General features: G+C 34.1%; 1 protein-coding gene and 1 pseudogene across 8 annotated transcripts; one reads left to right on the forward strand and one right to left on the reverse strand.

Moving 5' to 3' along the window:
• The first annotated feature begins 967 nt into the window (after nt 1-967).
• Nucleotides 968-10,806, forward strand: LOC115967241 (glycine cleavage system H protein 2, mitochondrial-like). 8 transcript variants are annotated; one of them, XM_031086305.1, is made up of 5 exons: nt 968-1,258; nt 4,004-4,102; nt 4,217-4,263; nt 4,401-4,680; nt 5,744-6,125. In XM_031086305.1, the coding sequence occupies exons 1-5, from the start codon at nt 1,246-1,248 to the stop codon at nt 5,764-5,766; spliced, it is 462 nt and encodes a 153-aa protein (XP_030942165.1). In that variant the 5' UTR covers nt 968-1,245; the 3' UTR covers nt 5,767-6,125. The 8 variants fall into 8 exon arrangements, 6 of the variants coding, with proteins under 6 accessions (XP_030942165.1, XP_030942163.1, XP_030942160.1 ...); XM_031086303.1 differs by lacking the exons at nt 4,401-4,680; nt 5,744-6,125 and adding exons at nt 10,142-10,387; nt 10,469-10,806 and having other exon boundaries at nt 4,004-4,263; XM_031086300.1 differs by having other exon boundaries at nt 4,004-4,263.
• A 2,246-nt stretch (nt 10,807-13,052) lies between these two features.
• LOC115966471 lies at nt 13,053-16,143 on the reverse strand (annotated as a pseudogene).
• Nucleotides 16,144-17,547: the final 1,404 nt, after the last annotated feature.

Here is a 17,547-nt window from a genome sequence, read left to right on the forward strand (position 1 = left end):
AGTGCACTACTCAGCCCTCTCTCTCAATTTTTTTATTGAAGTTTTGTTTTCTCATATGAAGTTATCCAATCAAATTTCTAATCGATATATCCATATAGAATATAGATGGTTCTCCCATATAAATGATAATCTAGTTCATTGATTTTGCAGCATTCAGCAATATCTTTTCATTTCTAGTTACAGAATCACTTTATTTAATATTGATTTTGGGAATTGTGGATATCATATCTTTCTTGGATTCTTTGAAAATTGACCTACCTATCGTGCTTATACTTTTCTTCTGCATTTTACATGCAGTTGTGAAGGATCTTAAGTATCTTGACTCTCATGAGTGGATTAACGTTGAGGGGAATTCTGCTACTGTTGGCATAACCAACCATGCTCAGGATTATTTAGGTGATGTTGTCTGTGTTGAAACACTAGAAGTGGGGGCTCCTGTATCACAGGGCAGCAGCTTTGTTGTGGTTGAATGTTTCAATGCGACTAGTGATATTTATTGTCCCATATTTTGGAAAGTGGTTGAAGTAAACTAAGAGCTCAATGACTCCCCCGGTCTGGTGAGTCTCCTTTTCTCATTTGAATTTCAGTGCCTTATGTTTTGTAGATTTTTTTTTTGGCGGTCTGGATCCACAAGTAAATTTATAGATTGGAACTGGAGAGAAAAGCTAACCATATTTGCTTTGTCATGGTTGACCGAGAGAAAAGATAACCATATTTTCTTTTTCATGGTTGACTGAAACTGAATGTCTCTATATTGCCAATCATCTAGAAGCTACACTAGAGTTTCAGTACATTGCCAGCCAATCTTAACTTGCTTTTGCATTTGTTAAGGATGTGATACCTGATGTTCTGTTTGTTTATTTTGCATGAGAATCCAACCACAAGTGCTCCTGAGCCTTTCTTTTTCTTTCACAATAAAAGCTTGTAGAGTCAGTCAACAAGCTTTACTTACCACATTAAGCTGACTCTCTCTCTCTCTCTCTCTCTCTCATCATTTATTCTTTTGGAGGTTCTTTTCTTCACGTGTTGAACCATTGAAACACGGTTGCTTTCTGATAGCCTGTTATTTCCTCCCCCACCCCTTGTCTCTCTCTCTCTCTCTCTCTCCAATGCAAGTAGCTCAATCCAACACCTATCTTCTTTTTATCAAAACCCTCTGCTTATCTATAGCTTTCCCATTAAGGGGAAGAGGTACCACTGGGCTTCAAATGCTTGTGGTAGGTCAATCCAACACTAGTTTTCTCCATGCTTGTGCTAGGTACCATTGCCCCTAATACATGACAAATGTTACAATTAAGTTTTCTGCCTTTCATTTCTTGTTTTCTCAATTGCTCTCATGATAAATTACTAGCAGTTAAAGGAATAATATTATGGGTTTATCATGCAGTTGGGTTCGGCTAGATGGTTTTGTATGAGGGTTTCTGGGGTTAATTTAGTTCATTTACCATTTAGTTTAATCGGCTTTATTTTTTTATTATTCTTTTTGATTTTGTGATTTTTGAATTTTAGGGTTGTATTAGAGGAATTGCGACTGCCGTCATTAGGAGTAGATCTTAGCAAGTCTCTGTATGTTTGTGTCTGTTTACAAGGGCATTGCCTCTTATATCGTCTGTTCCATCAAATTGAATGATATACTACCATCTTGCAGTTACGGGTTCCCCAACATCAACTTTAGCCCAAAGCCAAAGTGAAAGTTTTTCTGAGGCAAAGGATGTCCTGACTCAGAATTGAAGAGTTGCACATATTGAGGGCGATGACGATGGTCTCCCCATCCTTATTGAACATTCTAAACAACCCAAAATTCTCAACAGTCTCCAAAATTCTTCTTGCCTGTGGCTTAACAATATAGTGATTGGAATTTTGGAACACCCCCACCAACTGTCCAAACCCCACTAAGTATTTTTATAATTTATAAGAGAAACAAATTTTTTTTGTAGTGTGTTTTGTGTGTTGAGGGAGAGAACAAAAAAAGGCAGGGTTTTTTTGTTTAAACTTCGAAGTTTCCAACATAGCTTCAAGGTTGTTGTGTGCTTCAAGGGTTGCCTCATACCTCAAGGTCTCAGTGTTCCACAGGTTTTCTTCTGGTATATATCAGACTTTGCTTTGATGGGTTGTTCTTTATTTATTTATTTATATTTATATATTAATTAGAAAATCTGAGATTTGGATTTGGATCTCTCATTTATATATTAGTTAGTTAAAATGGGTGATCTATGATTGTTTGATCAGAGTACTTTGTTTTTGGAAATTGGCTTGGCTTGTTTTTGTTATTGGTATCATATTTACCAAGTTTTTTTTTAAATCACTGCTGAGGTCAATGGATTCTTTAATTTGGGCATTCATAAATCAATATATTCTGTGTATGTGAAATCTATACTTTTTATAGTGTGGTCAGTTTCTTGTTGTGCTGGAATTGTGATTAATCTTAGGTCAATTATTCCTATAATTTTTTCTTTCTTTATAATGAAAATGAAACCTAAGCCATTGTCTGTCACATATAATTTGTTGAATTTTTTTTTTTGATAAGTAATAAGAATATATTAAAAGAAGAGGGGAGCCACTTGAGTATATAGGAAGTATACATCAAGGACAAAAACAAATCAAGTGCATAAAGTACAAAAGTCCATGAAACCATGGACTGAAGAAAAAAAACGAAAGCCAAACACTGTAACCCAATCCAGAAGAGTCTTAAGGAAGAAGAGTTTAAGATCTGAAACTGATCTCTCTAAATCCTCAAAATGCTGGTTATTCCTCTCCCTCCAAATGCACCACATCAAACAATGCGACACAACCATCCAAATGGTAGAATTCCGATGCCTCCCAAACTTTCCTTGCCAACAAGCCAACATCTCCAGGTTGAAAAATGAAGTCCAGGTGTGTTTGATTGGAAGTAGTTGTCAGTTGGACGATAATCTGTGGTGCTACAGTGGTGAAAAGTGGGGTGCATATTTGTTTAATTAAATAAGGATTTGTGATATCTCAAACGTAATTTGATTGCTGAACACACTAATACCAAGATTATTATTTGACTTATTGAACACACTTCTTTGAGATTTAAAATTGTCATGGGACTACTCATCAAAAAATAAATGTCATGGGACTAAGATACAAGTGGCTCATTTTTAAAGATAATTTCTAAGAACAGAGAAGGAATTTTATAGCTGTATAAGGGTTATAAATGCTTCTGCAAGCTTAACACACCAAATTCTTAATTTGTCAGTGCATTTCTCATCTCTCTCTCTCTCTCTCTCTCTCTCTCTCTCTCTCTCTCTCTCTCTCTCAATTCTTTTATTCGAGTTCTGTTTTCTCATATGAAGTTATCTGATCAAATTTCTAATTGATATATCCATATGGAATAAAGATGGTTCTCCCAAACAAATGATAATCTAGTTCATTGATTTTGCAGTATGCAGTGATATCTTTTCATTTCTATATATAGAATCACTTAAGGGGAAGAGGCTTTACTATAGTGGAGTGGTGTTGTGTGTGTTGGTGTAATGGGGAGGCACTGGATCACTTTTTGGTTCACTGCAAGGTTGTGTACCAATTGTGGAGTTTTGCTTTGAGATCTTTTGGCATCTCGTGGGTTTTACCTGAGAGAGTGTTGACCTTTCATTTGAGAGGTGCAATTGGTTGGGGAAGCTTTCCTCAGGTATTTGGAACTTGGTGCCATTATGCTTGACATGGACTATCCAGAGGGAATGAAACAAGCATACGTTTGAGGATTTGGAGAGTACGGGGGACAGGCTCATTGTCTCATTTGTAGGCACTTTCTTTGATTGGTCTCATGCTTAGGGATTCACATCTAGTGACTACATTCCCATGTTTTTAGAGCCTCTTTCTTGCTGTACATAGCTTCTGCTTTTTTGGCGTAATTCTTCTGGCTACTTTATGCTTTCTTTTTTAAAATAAGTTATTCTTGTCTTTCAAAAAAATAATTGTTGAGATGTGATTTTTCATGGATTATTAGAAAATTGATCTGCTTTCTCCATTTTACATGCAGTTATGAACTATCTTAAGTATCTTGACTCTCATGAATGGGTGAAAGCTGAGGGGAATTCTACTACCGTTGGTATAACCAACCATGCTCACAATCATTTAGGTGATGTTGTCTACGTTGAATTACCATATGTGGGAGCTCCAGTATCACAGGGCAGCAGCATTGGTGTGGTCGAAAGTGTCAAGGTTACTAATGATATTAATTCTCCCATTTCAGGGAAAGTGCTTGAAGTAAACGAAGAGCTCAACGACTCCCTTGGTACGGTGAGTCTCCTTTTCTAATTCGAGTTTCAGTCCTGTATGTTTTTCGTTCTCGTTTTTGTTTTATTTATTTATTTTTTTTTGTTTTTTGTTTTTTGTTTTTGTTTTTGTTTTTTTTTTTTTTTTTTTTGGGGGTCTAGATTAACAAGTCAGAATGGAACAGGAGAGAAAAGATAACCATATTTTCTTTTTCATGGTTGACTGAAACTGAATGTCTCAATATTGTGGATCATCTAAGACTAGGAGCTACACTAGAGTTTCAGTACAGTGCCAGCCAATTTGAACTTCCTTTTGCATTTCTTAAGGTTGTGATACCTGATGTTCTGTTCGTTTATTGTACATGCAAGTGCCCATGCCTTTTTCCTATCGATAGCCTTCCCATTAAGGGGAGGAGGTACCACTGGGCTGCAATTGCTTGTGGTAGGTCAATCCGACACTAGTTTTCTCCATGTTTGTGCTAGTTACCACTGCCCCTAAAATGTTACTAATCTTACAATTAAGTTTTCTGCCTTTCATTTCTGGTTTTCTTAATTTCTCTTGTGATAAATTACTAACAGTTAATTGGTGGTTCTGATAAATACCTAGTTTGGCTTTATTTAATGTAGCTAATGTTCAATATTCGTAATCTTAGAACTTGCAAAAAGTGGTTTTGATAATATTTTAAGATAACTAAAAAATATCTATTAAAACAAAAGGAATCTGGTTTTCCAATTTCAAAATTGAATTTTGTGCTAATGCACTTAAAAAGTTAAGATTTTGGGGAGTGGTGGTTATGAACTGATTTGAACCGTGTCCAATCTTCAACTTTTGACATCTATGCTTAAATGAAACATGTCAGAGGCTCAAATTTTGTCTCTGTTTGAATGCTCTGAATTCAGAGAGGTCTGACTATGAGCAAGTTTTGCCTCCTGAATTATGTGCTAGCTATTAAAGCTGGGCATATTTACTATTTCTCTTTGTTGTCTTCATCTTGCCCCGCATTGTCCCCATGGCGCTTTTTCATGGTTCTTCTTTCCCTTTCTTTTGGGTAGGGCTTCTAAGTCAAGTTTCCTTCTTCATTTTCTTCTTTAATTATTATTTTTTAATTGCCTCCCCTAAAAAAAATCCTTCTTTTTCTATTTCACCTTACCACCTTAAATGGCCTATAGTTATATATAGTTCCTTCTAGTATGCAAGTTGTTACGCAATGTCCCTAGTAGCCAATATTTGGAACAATCAAGAGCAGAATAGATCATATAAGGGAAACTCTCATGCTACTAAACTTATTCAGCTTAAGGTTGATACGGGTAGTCATCTGAATACATTTATATGTCACTGAAAATCTTGGTTAACCACCTTCATTGTGTTAAAAAATTCATTCACAATTCCAGTTTCCTTTAATTGGTGAAGTTTGACATATTTTCTGCCATCAAGAATATGTTTTTTCCTTCATTTCTATTATGATTATTTCTGATGTATCTGTCTTGATGTGGATTAACTCAAGCCCATATGACAAAGGATGGATAATTAAGGTTGAGGTGAGCGATAGGGGTGAATTGAAGAGCTTGATGGATGCAGATAAGTACACCAAGTTCTGTGAAGAAGATGATATTCACTGAGTGACTATGGCCACGAAGAACTTTGGGCAATTTTCATGTAGGGGTTGTTCATGGATAATCACGATAAATTACACAATCCTTGAAGTGTGTGGTGCACGTATCTTTCTTTCTGTTTTTATCCAAACATGTGCTTTCACGGTTCTTCTTTTGGTACCTAAGAGCTATAAATTTAGTGGATATCCTAAGCAGATAATCATTCTGGGTTTTAGGGTCCATTTGGAAGGAGGGAATGGAATGGAATTAAATGGAAAAAAAGGAATATTTTTAAAATATTCTTCCCTCCTCTTATTTGGGAGTTTTAATGGAGGGAATGGAAAATCCATTCCCTTGTCTGGGAGTTTAAGTAGGAGGGAATGGAATGGTTAGGAGGGAATGCTCATTCCTCCCTTTTCCCTCCAAACCTCAAATTTTTGTTCCTCTCAAAATTGGGAGGAATGGAAGGGAATAGGTTTAGGTTTAATGAAATTTTTGTTAAAACCCCTAAATACCCCTTTAATATCAACCATTCTTTTCTCAATCAGCCGTAAGAAAAAAAACATAGCTACACGTTATTGCCTATTTGCTGCAAAGTGAAGCTATTGCTGTTTCGTGAGACACCATTGAAGCTACTGCTGTTTATTCTTTGACTGCTGCAAGTTTTGGTTACTGCTCACAAGTAAGTCTTTCTTTTTCTTATGTTTCTACCGGTTCTGTTATGTTTGCTTCCTACTTCATGTCTTGTCATATATTTTCTATCTTTGTTTCGTGAACAATCTTCTCCAAATTTATGAACAAATTTGAGGAATGTATCACTGTTTCTACGGGTTATATTGCTTTGGCTCAAAGCAGTATTCTTACAAGGAGAGTTCTACATTAGGAGAAGGTTATTCAAAGAATATGTTGTGGGTTTGTGTGAGGAAATATTTTTCATTAATGTCTTGGGATTGTGGATTGAGATTGATTCATTAAAAAAAATTCAAAGCCTGTAGAAACACGTTATGCCAATGTATACAACTTATTGGATAATCTTATTTTTGGTCTGACACTTAAAATTCAATTTGCTATTGCTTTTAAGTGTTCCAATGAATCATTGATTCTTCTCCACACCTCGTTCCCCAATGAATAATTGATTCTGTGTGCATGTGTTTGGACTTGATAGAAAACAAGATAGGGTGGATGTCTTGGGATTGTGGATTGAGAATGATTCATTAAAAAAAAAATAAAATAAAAACCCGTAGAAACATGTTATGCCAATGTATACATTGATGTCTTGGGATTGTGGATTGAGATTGATGTAAATACGAACTCATTGCCGTACCTTCATTGCTACAACCGATACAAAGCTCATACCCATTCTTTAAAGCTCGAAACTATGCTTAAAAAATCCATACAGGAAAGGATACGTTACATGGAAGAAAGACAACTGACACTTGAAAGATTTCAGTTGGGTAACAAATGGACAAAACCAAAAAAGAAAAGAGAGAACGAAAGTTGAGTGTTTATAAGCATTGGTAGTGCTCATAAATCATGTCATTAATATTGCATTTTTGTTGGCATTGTCAGTGGTGTAGGAAGATCTATTCTTTATCAAGTCTTTGGAAGATAGAAATTATTTTAGAGCGTGTGGAAACCGAAGTTGTTGGAAGGGATTTTTTTTTTTTTTTTTGATTATGGTACTATAAATTAGTCACCGTTTATTTTGTTTTTGTCGAGGACTCTAGACGTGGCATAATCATGGAGACTCAATAGTACGTATATTGTTTTTAGAATTTAATGTGCTGGCAAGAGTTTTGTGGGCTAGACTTCAAAGCATAATTAAAATAATTGTTGCTGATAAAGATATAAGCATAACATGTTAGTGAGTAAGAGAGGAAAGGTTTTAGTTAGTTTACAAATTTTACATAAGTTCGGGGCTATCCAAATAGTGTTATTTGCCTTTCATGTTAGGAGATATGCTCTGTTTTTTGGTCAAGAAACAGAGTATTTTTAAGTCAGCCATATTTTCATTAGGCGAGGGTGAGGATTAGAGAGAGGGTTTTTGTTAGATGATATTCCTCTCAGGTTAATGAATTTAGTTTAAGCCAATATATGTCCAACACTCATAATGCCAGCAATCAAAGAGCACACAACATGTCACTTCAACGTTAACATGCAATGGGATGAATGTTAAAATCTTCTACAAAACCAAGTTTAAAATTTTCTCACCACTTCAGCTCAAAGCAGTAGGTCCGTAGCCATTGGCCCAACGAGTCATTATACAACTTTTCAAATATGTTGTTATATTTTTTACACTTTTTCATTGAGTTAATCTCATAGTTTATTTTGAGTACATTGATTAATTTCTTGAATTGTAAATAAATACACTGATTAATGTCTTCAATTAATTTTTATTTAATATGAATTAATTATCTTTATTTTTTTTTATTTTTTTATTATATAGTTTTTTATTTATTGATGCAAACTAATATTTTTTAGATTAATTTCGTTTTCAATCTTATCTTGTAACCTTGCCACCCCGAACTAAAATCCTAACTCATAATTAGTTAGGCTAATAACGTAACTATTTTTTAGAACATGTACCCATTATTTTCTAAGTTGGACTAATAACATAACTATTTTTTTACTTAGATGGACTTCAATGATGAGGTACTTAAGACCATAATTTTTTCGAACTTTATGCGGAAACTAGTCTTGGTTCATGCTACATGCCGTTATTTGTGTTACATTATCCATCAAAGGCAACAACTAAAAAGAAGTCGTGTTTCCCACATTCCTGCACAATCAACCATAGAAAGACAAAAAGTTCACGATGAACTAATGTCTCGACTTAGGAATAGTGAAAAATGCTATGATGTAATACGCATGGGTCCACAAGCTTTTCAAGGTTTGTGTGACATTTTGCGGAAAGACGATGATCTTCAAGACACACAGCGTGCCACGGTTGAAGAGCAAGTTGGCAAGTTTCTTCACATGCTAGCACATAATCAGATGACTTGTACAATGTCCTTTTTTTGTCGTTCCAGTGAGACCATTAGTCGCCATTTTCATAACGTGTTAAGATCAATAATTATGTTAGAGGATCAATTCCTTTGACAACCTGATGGAACTCAAGTGCCACTTGAAATACTACAAAGTAGTAGGTTCAACCCATATTTTAAGGTAAATATATCATGCATATAATTTATATTTGATAGTATTTTAATACAAATATATTTTAAGGTAAATGTTTTTGAGAGATAATCAGATAATATTAATCTCAGGATTGTATTGGGGCACTTGATAGAACACATATTCGTGTCAAAGTTTCAAATGAGGATGTACCAAGATATCGGGGTAGAAAGGGTTACACAACACAAAATGTGTTGGCGGCATGCTCATTTGATTTAAAATTTACATACGTATTACCAGGTTGGGAAGAAACTGCTTCAAATTCAAGAATAATAAAGAATACTTTAACTAGAAACGACAACTTGAAAATCCCACAGGGTAAATTTAATTCAAATACGTATTAGGGTGTATTCTTTATAATTAAAAAATTTGTAGTATATAATTAATGGTTGTTATTGTTTATTAGGTAAATATTATCTTGTTGATGCGGGATACATGAATAGAAATCGTCTGATTGCACCTTATAGGGGAGTGCGTTATCATTTAAAAGAGTACTCTATTCGTCCTCCTGAAAATGTTAAAGAATTGTTTAATTTGCGACATGCGTCATTGCGCACTGCTATTAAAAGAGCATTTGGTGTACTTAAAAAGAGATTTTCTATCATAGCAAGTATTACAGAGCCTAATTATTGTGTTGACACCCAAAATGAAATCATTTTAGCATATTGCATACTTCATAATTATTTAATGAGTGTCAATCCTGATGAAAGTCTTATTGTTGAAGTTGATGAAGAGGTTTTGCATTCTCATCGTGAACGTGTAGCCCCTACTCTAAGAGAAGATGATGAGGATGCTAGGCAATGAGATATTATAAGAGATTCTATAGCATTAGCCATGTGGCAAAACTATGTCCAAATGTGATAGCTTTTGGGTTTATTGTTGTCATGTCGTTTAAGAATATGCTATGTTTCAATTACTTAGACCTAAATGTTATGCAAATTTCTCTTTTCATTTTGATATTGCTCTCTATCTTTTGATAATTAATATTAATATTTACACAATATTTTACATGTGCTTTTTGTTCTATTAATTATAGTATGGGTAAGATATAAAAAAAGAATGGTGGAGATCCAAACAAAGAAGTACAATGAAGTAGTGTTATGGATGATGCTTTAGTGGATGCTTTTTTACATCAGGTGATCATAGGTGGTAGAGTTAATGGAACTTTTACCTCTAAGGCATATGATGACATAGTGAAAGAGTTGGTTGAAAAATTTGACATGGAAATTAACAAGGATAAGGTGAAAAATCGACAAAAGATACTGAAGAAGAATTTTCATGAATGCTATGACATATTTAAAGATGGATTGAGTAGTTTTGGATGTAATGATTCTTTAAATATGTGGACAGCTGAACCAGAAGTTTGGGAGCCACTCATAACGGTAAATTACCATTTTTTGTGAGTTTAATTTTGTATTTCATAATTATATCTGTTGTTGGTTTGTAACAGTCTAAACCTGCAGCCAAAAAGTAGATGACAACACCTATACCCAACTACTCTGAGATGGCACAACTTTGGGCTAAAGATAGAGTAAAAGGTGATCATGCTGAAACTGCAAAAGAGAAATGTGCTAGGTATGTTGCATCGACCACTATTGATGAGATTGATAATTTGATATCTCAAAATGAAGTTTCTTTGGAGAACTTTGAAGTGGAAGATGATCAAAGGTCACCAGAAATTAATGTTGCACGTTCTCGAGTGTCATCACAAGATGCAATGTCTTCTAAAAGCAAGAAAAGACGACTTGCAATGCCCCAATTTGATTGATTGTATGATGTGTGTGGGTGTGTAATGAGTCCCATATCGGGTATTTACTGGGTTGAACTGGGTTTTATTAACAACTACAAGGAGTTTTAATTGTGACTAGTCCTTTTGAGGTATAGCGCAAATGTGGCTAGTGCTTTTCCTTGGGTTGTTACACGACTGGTTGAAGATGATGAGCTCGGAAATGTAATTTCTCAGTCATTTGATAATGTATCAAAGGCAATTGATAGGGCGACTGAGGTTATGACAAAGTTCTTTTCAAAGTCATATGGAGCAGAAGTTGACGCAGCTTTGGGCCTATTGGACTTAGATCCAATATCAAAGACTGAGGTCTACATATTTTTGATGGAAAATCCAACATATAAGGAGATGTTCTTTGGTTACCCAGATCATGAGTGCAAATGTGTCTTATTGACACTAATGTCTAGGCCTAAAAATTAAAAAAGTGTCGGATTTTTTGGCCAACCTTAGTTTTGGAATGGATTATGTTATTTTGTTTTGTTTTGGCAAGACTAATTACCGGAGTTTTTTTTTTTTTTTTTTTTTTTTTTAAGATATTTGTTTGCATTGTTAGACAATATTTATTTTGTTGAGAATAAACATGTGATGCGTGAATTGCTTTACAACATAGAAATATACATAACTTGTTTTTTAGCTACAATAAAATTTTCTTTTTTCTTTAAAGAAATTGGGAGATGGAGATGGAGATGTATTAAATTATCAAATCTATTGTAAAGCACACCAGCCAAGAAAGATTCAATCTAAAACTAGCAGCCCCTAAAAGGAATTTTCAAATCGAAATAAAGAAATTGTGCCATTGTCAAATTTTCATGCCATTATCTTCATTTGTTAAATTATTAATTAGCGTGATTATTTTTATTCACCTTGACAAAACTATATTGTAATTCAATAATCTAACACAGACCCAATTGTGGCTAACTAGTTTCACATCATCCACTAAATACTAAACATTTCAAAACAATTATAAGTTCTCATTGATTATTTTTTATGTTCTTTAAAATGAGGGGTACAATAGTAATGTTATTATAAAATGATTCTATTCCTTTCCTTCCAATGTCACTTCTAAACGGTGTTACTTACTTTACATTCCTTTCCATTCATTTATTTTATAACATCCAAACAAGATTTTTAAATTTCATTTCATTCCATTCCTTTCCTTACTAAATCCATTCCATTCCATTCCCTTTCTTTAATGATCATTCCATTCCATTCAATTAATGATCATTCCATTTCATTCATTTATAAACTCTCAAACGGACCCTTAGTTTCATCTATTGGTGCTGTTTAGGCAGGTTTGTGGTTTGAGAACCATTTTCATAATATTCGTTTGAGTTGAATACTTATTCAACATATGAGATCTCATTTTCTTGATGCATGGAGAACGCTTTCTTATTCACTTTCTCTTGTTAGTTACATGAAGTTCAGAGGGTGGATGTCAAGGGATGCTAAAGAAATTTATATTCTTTGGAATTAAATCATTTTGGCTAAATATCATCGTTCACTAATTGCAACCTGTATTGCCATTTTTCTATATTGTCAGTAGTATCAATCTCCCAAATTTGGTGTTAGGTTTTAATGACCAAATCACATTAATTTATTCAATTCCATTTCCATCTACTTCTTTTTCCCAGGATATTTCACTTTATCATTGTATCAAAGCAATGATACTGAGTTTGAATCTTGTCTCTATTTTACCTCTCGTTTAAAAATTAAAAATTTCGCATATTAGGTCTCACTTAGTGAGTGAAGCTTATACCCACGTGTCAGGGAGTATTAAAACAAGGATTTGTGATTAAATTCATACTTTTTATCATGCTTTAGGGATTAGCGATACTTCCCATTTTAAGTATTAGTCCTTTAAAAAAAAAAAAAAAAAACTAGATTGCATATTCATATTGAGCTTAAAATAAAAGTAAATAAAAACAGGGTATGTACTAGACCCATTAAGATGATGACATATATTTAAAAGTGAACACGTGTTATAATCTCAACGGGTCTAGTGCAACTGAACACTGGACCCAAACCTCACCCATAAAAACAAAGCTAAAACTACAAACAAAAGTAAATATAGATATAAATATGTGGAAGAGAGAGCCTTGGCACATTGAATAATCTCTTCACCGTTAGAACACATGCACAAGTGAAAAGTAATGTAGAAATAATACTCGTAAGTTAATCACTTATTGAAACTATACCTTTTTTAAAGTGCCAACACATACATATATAATCCATGGAACACTTAAAAGTTTAAAAGCATTGAGCTCCTAATTTTAAGAGTAATTTGGAGCTCACATAAATTTGTGATTCACTCTAGTCACACATTTATTTTATTATTGAGTTGGTAGGACATCAAACCTTTATTTAAGGAACCAACTTAGTTATAATTTTTAAGTCATATTGAGACATTGCATCAATATCTTCAAATTGATACTGGATCAACAAGCATTAAAGTGACACACTCTACCATCATTCCTCCAAGTTGTGTGTGCATATTCATCTTTGTAAAGTAGATCCATGACTCGTGCGAAATTGACAACATGTGTGAGGAAAGGTACTGGCACTTTAGTAGGTCTAATGCACTCTTTGTTTATATCCTTCCATGCATTCACAGTTTGTTTCTGAAATTCGGCATGCACCTCTTGCTTTGAGACATTATATTGCTTCTTGTAGTATTAGATGCCTAAGATAACGTGCTCTCTGTTTTGCTCAAACGGTAAAAAAAATAAATTCCAAAATATATAATGAGTGTCATTTTTTCTATGCCCAAATGGATTTGTGGGTCCGAAATGAATCCATTTCATGTTTTAAATAGTATAAATTAAAGGGGTATCTAATAACATGTTTTTTAAAATTTTAAAATACACTACACTCTATACACTATTAGATTCAATAAAGTAAAAATTGAACCATGAAATAAGTCCATAGACAAGGATCATATTCCTTGCAGTACTAAACTAATGTCTCATATACCTTGTTAAAGTAAAGATACTGGGAAAAGAAAGAAGATAATTATTTTGACTGAATTTGTACATCTTCTATATTATATATAGGGTCTGTTTGGATAGAACTTATTTTGCTGAAACTGAAAACTTAAAACTGAAAACACTGTAGCTAAATAATTTTTAAATGTGTAAATAGTACCGTAGGACCCATTTTTAATGAAAAAGTTGATAAAAAGTGGAGTTTGTGGGTCCGTGAACAGTGCATATGTGCACTGTTCACTGCAGAAAGTCAACAATTGCGGTTACTGTTCATTGAACAGTAACCGCAATACTCCAAATGAAAACGCGTGAAAAAAAAAAAAAAAAAAAAAAACAGAAACGCAACGCAACGCACATAAAGTCGAACCCAAACACACACATAATTTCAGTACATGTGGCAGTGACAAGACTGTATGTGAAGAATCTCTTAACTGGAATAAAATTCTGCACTGTATAGGGTTTTGTTGAGTCCCACATCACGCTTATATTGGGTTAATATGAGATTCATTAACAACTACAAAAGGCTCCAATTGTGATTAGACTATTCTTTTTAGAGTACAACACAGAAATGACTAGCTATTTTCTTCGAGTCAATAATTAATGTTCCTTGATTTTAGTCACAATCAAGAGCTAACATGTGCTCAATAAGATCCACTAACAATACATGCTAAATAACATTTGTGATATCAGAGAGTATGATACACTAACATACCTCATTGGAAACAATGTCATCCATTAGCCTGTTTATGATTGATGCTAACAATCTTTGGCTCCTGGAAGACCCACTCCAACATTTCCTTGGTCACGATATCTCCCATGCCAACAAAAGATTTGGTGCCAAGCATGGGGTAACAATAGAATATTAGTGCATTACTCATATATTCCTCCATTGTGGGAATATATTTTTCTTTCAACCATACGGCTTCTTCAAAGTAGGCTTTAACAAGTTTTTTCATCTAGTTACATTAAAACATAAAATATAATGACTATAAAATGAACATGTATGGAGAAAAAATGGTTTCAAGTGAATTAATAGTGTCATACCGCAACTTTTGCATAGCTTCTTTGCACATCTTTTCCTCAATTTCTTCAAAACCATCCAAGACTGCTTTATAACACAACTTCATGTAATCTCTGAGTTGGTCAATGCAATTGATATCCCACCTATAATTTAAACGTTGGAATGAAGTGTGTAATGTTGACTTTAACCCCACGATCCCCTCTCCCCCCTCCCAAATATAAAAACATGATATTCCCCAGTTAACTTGAAATTGAGAGAATCTTTGTCATAGTTAATAATTTATTTTCTTGATCTGGCAGTATATATAGAATGCCACATCAATGAAAATTTTAAATGACATGGCACTGAATACATCTTTAAATTTATAATATTTATGAACCGTGACATGAATCCATTTCAAATGAAGAGAATCATATATGCTTTTACTAAACTTTTTAATTGCATCTGTGAAGAGCTCGAGTTCTTCATGCGTGTCACGTACATCATATATGTCATCTATAATTGATGTCATGCAAATTGTTTTAGTTAGTATCCTCCTAGCAAGAGAGTATTGGGATTCAAAGTACACTCCCAAAATCTAAAAGTATAACTCCACCAGCTTTCTTGTGCAAAAGATAGGTTTGTCCCAATATCTATACCCTTACACAACCTAAATTATAATTTCAACAAAAATTGTCTAGTCAAATCATGTCTTATGAAAGTGATGATCATAAAATATATACAATAAAATACATAAAATACTCTCATATTTACATATTTAGCTGCACTTTTATACTAATTTGTGACTGATTATAAGTTGTATTTGATTTATAGGTAATAAAGACTTTACATACAAAGTGACACCAGGCCAATTGTCAAGCTAACTTATGACCCAGATGTGAAGCACGAAGGAAATATTCAGCCTAAAGTAAAGATCCAGCCCAAGCGTGAATTCAAGAGAAGACGAAAACAAAGAAAGAAAAAAAGAAAAAGAAGCCCAAGATTCAATCCAACGTGGATGAAGTGTGCAAGGAAACAAAACTCAAATCAAACAATTCTTGCACAGTCAACGTGGTGGGCTTTAGGGTCCAAATCAGTAATTGTATTGTTGTTGTGGGCCTCTTGATTTGTTCACCATAACACCTACTTAGGGAGTACTTACTTTTGGGCCACGTTGGTTTTGATAATGAGCTTTTAGGTCTTAGTATAAATAGAGGGAAATAAGAAATATTGGGGGCGGCTAGAGGAGAGCTGAAACGCAGGCTAGAAGAAAGCTGAAACAGAGGACCGCGAAGGCTAAAACGCAGGAGCCGCATGTGGCTTTTTTCTTCACCCTTTCTCTATGCTAGCACTGTAATTTTTCTCTTTCATTCTAGCTAGCAGTTTAATTGTCTAGTTTAATGTTCAATATTTATTTTTTGTGTTTTATTTCAGCTACCATGAGTAGCTAAAGTTTTAATTAAAGTTGAGGATGAAACCTTCTTAAGGATTATCAATTTTATTTATGTGATTTGATTTTTCCCAAAATAGTTGTTCTTTAATGATTTAAATTGTTCTTGCTTCATTACAATCAACTAAGATATGATTCTTAATATGAGTTCAATCATGCTTTCTCATGATTTTGGATTTATCTTAATAAATTGAATGCTTGGTTTATTATTGCTTGATTATAAAATTTGATATCTTTTGTGATTTGTTTAGCTACAGATACAATTGATGATTTGATTTTATATATAGGAAGCAAAAAAGAGATTTTTTAAATAAGAATTTTAATGAGAATATTTTCCATGATAGCAAGATTGATTTCTAGATTATCATGCAATAATTGAGAAAAATTAATGATCATAAATTATGTTGATATGACTTACAAGGCGAGGGATGTGTGGGCTAGCAGCCTTGTGAAGCTACAAAAGTGTGCTGGAGGTCAACAAGACTCAATGCAATTATTTGAAGAGATGCAAGGCCGGCTGACCAGGGAAGAACTGGAGCTATTTTTAGTTCAGGCCTGGCTCATATGGTCCCAACGGAACAGGATTTCACATGGAGGCAAGCTTCAGTCACCAACCCAACTGAACAAAAGAGCATTTGATCTTCTAACGGAGTTTCGACAAGCACAAGAACAGCTAACAATAGCTAGCAGAACCAGCACAGTGAGCAGATGGTGTCCTCCACCGAATTCAAGGTTTAAACTTAACTTTGATGCAGCCATTTTCCCTGACCTCAAGTGTTCTGGTATAGGAGCTATTATTCGCAATGAAAGAGGTGAAGTGATGGGTGCCATGTCCGCCAAGGAGCAACAGGTACTGGACAGCACTGAAGCCGAAGTACTTGCTTGCCGCAGAGCTCTTGAATTTGCCATTGATATTGGTTTTTCAGAGCTAGTGATTGAAGGAGATAGTGCGCAGGTGCTGAATTCACTGAGGTCCACTGCTACAAATCTGTCTCGGCTTGGTCATATTTTTGATGATATTCAATGTTTGATGGCTGGTTTACTGTGGGTAGAAGTCAAACTGGTAAATAGAAATGCAAATGGTGCAGCACACTCCTTAGCACGTTATGCAAAAAATATTGTTGAAGATGTAGTTTGGTTAGAGGATTCTCCTCCACCAGCCTTGGAGGCATTGTATGTTGACTCCCTTCAATTTTAATGAATGAAAGTTTTGAGGCGTTTTCAAAAAAAAAAAAATAAAACCTTAATTAATTTCTTTAGATTGTTTACACTCTTTACTACTTTTGTATTATATATTTTGCTTAGTTTAATTATTTGCTTAGCTT

The sequence above is a fragment of the Quercus lobata genome, chromosome 11, assembly GCF_001633185.2.
Source record: "Quercus lobata isolate SW786 chromosome 11, ValleyOak3.0 Primary Assembly, whole genome shotgun sequence".
Taxonomy (NCBI): Eukaryota; Viridiplantae; Streptophyta; class Magnoliopsida; order Fagales; family Fagaceae; genus Quercus; species Quercus lobata.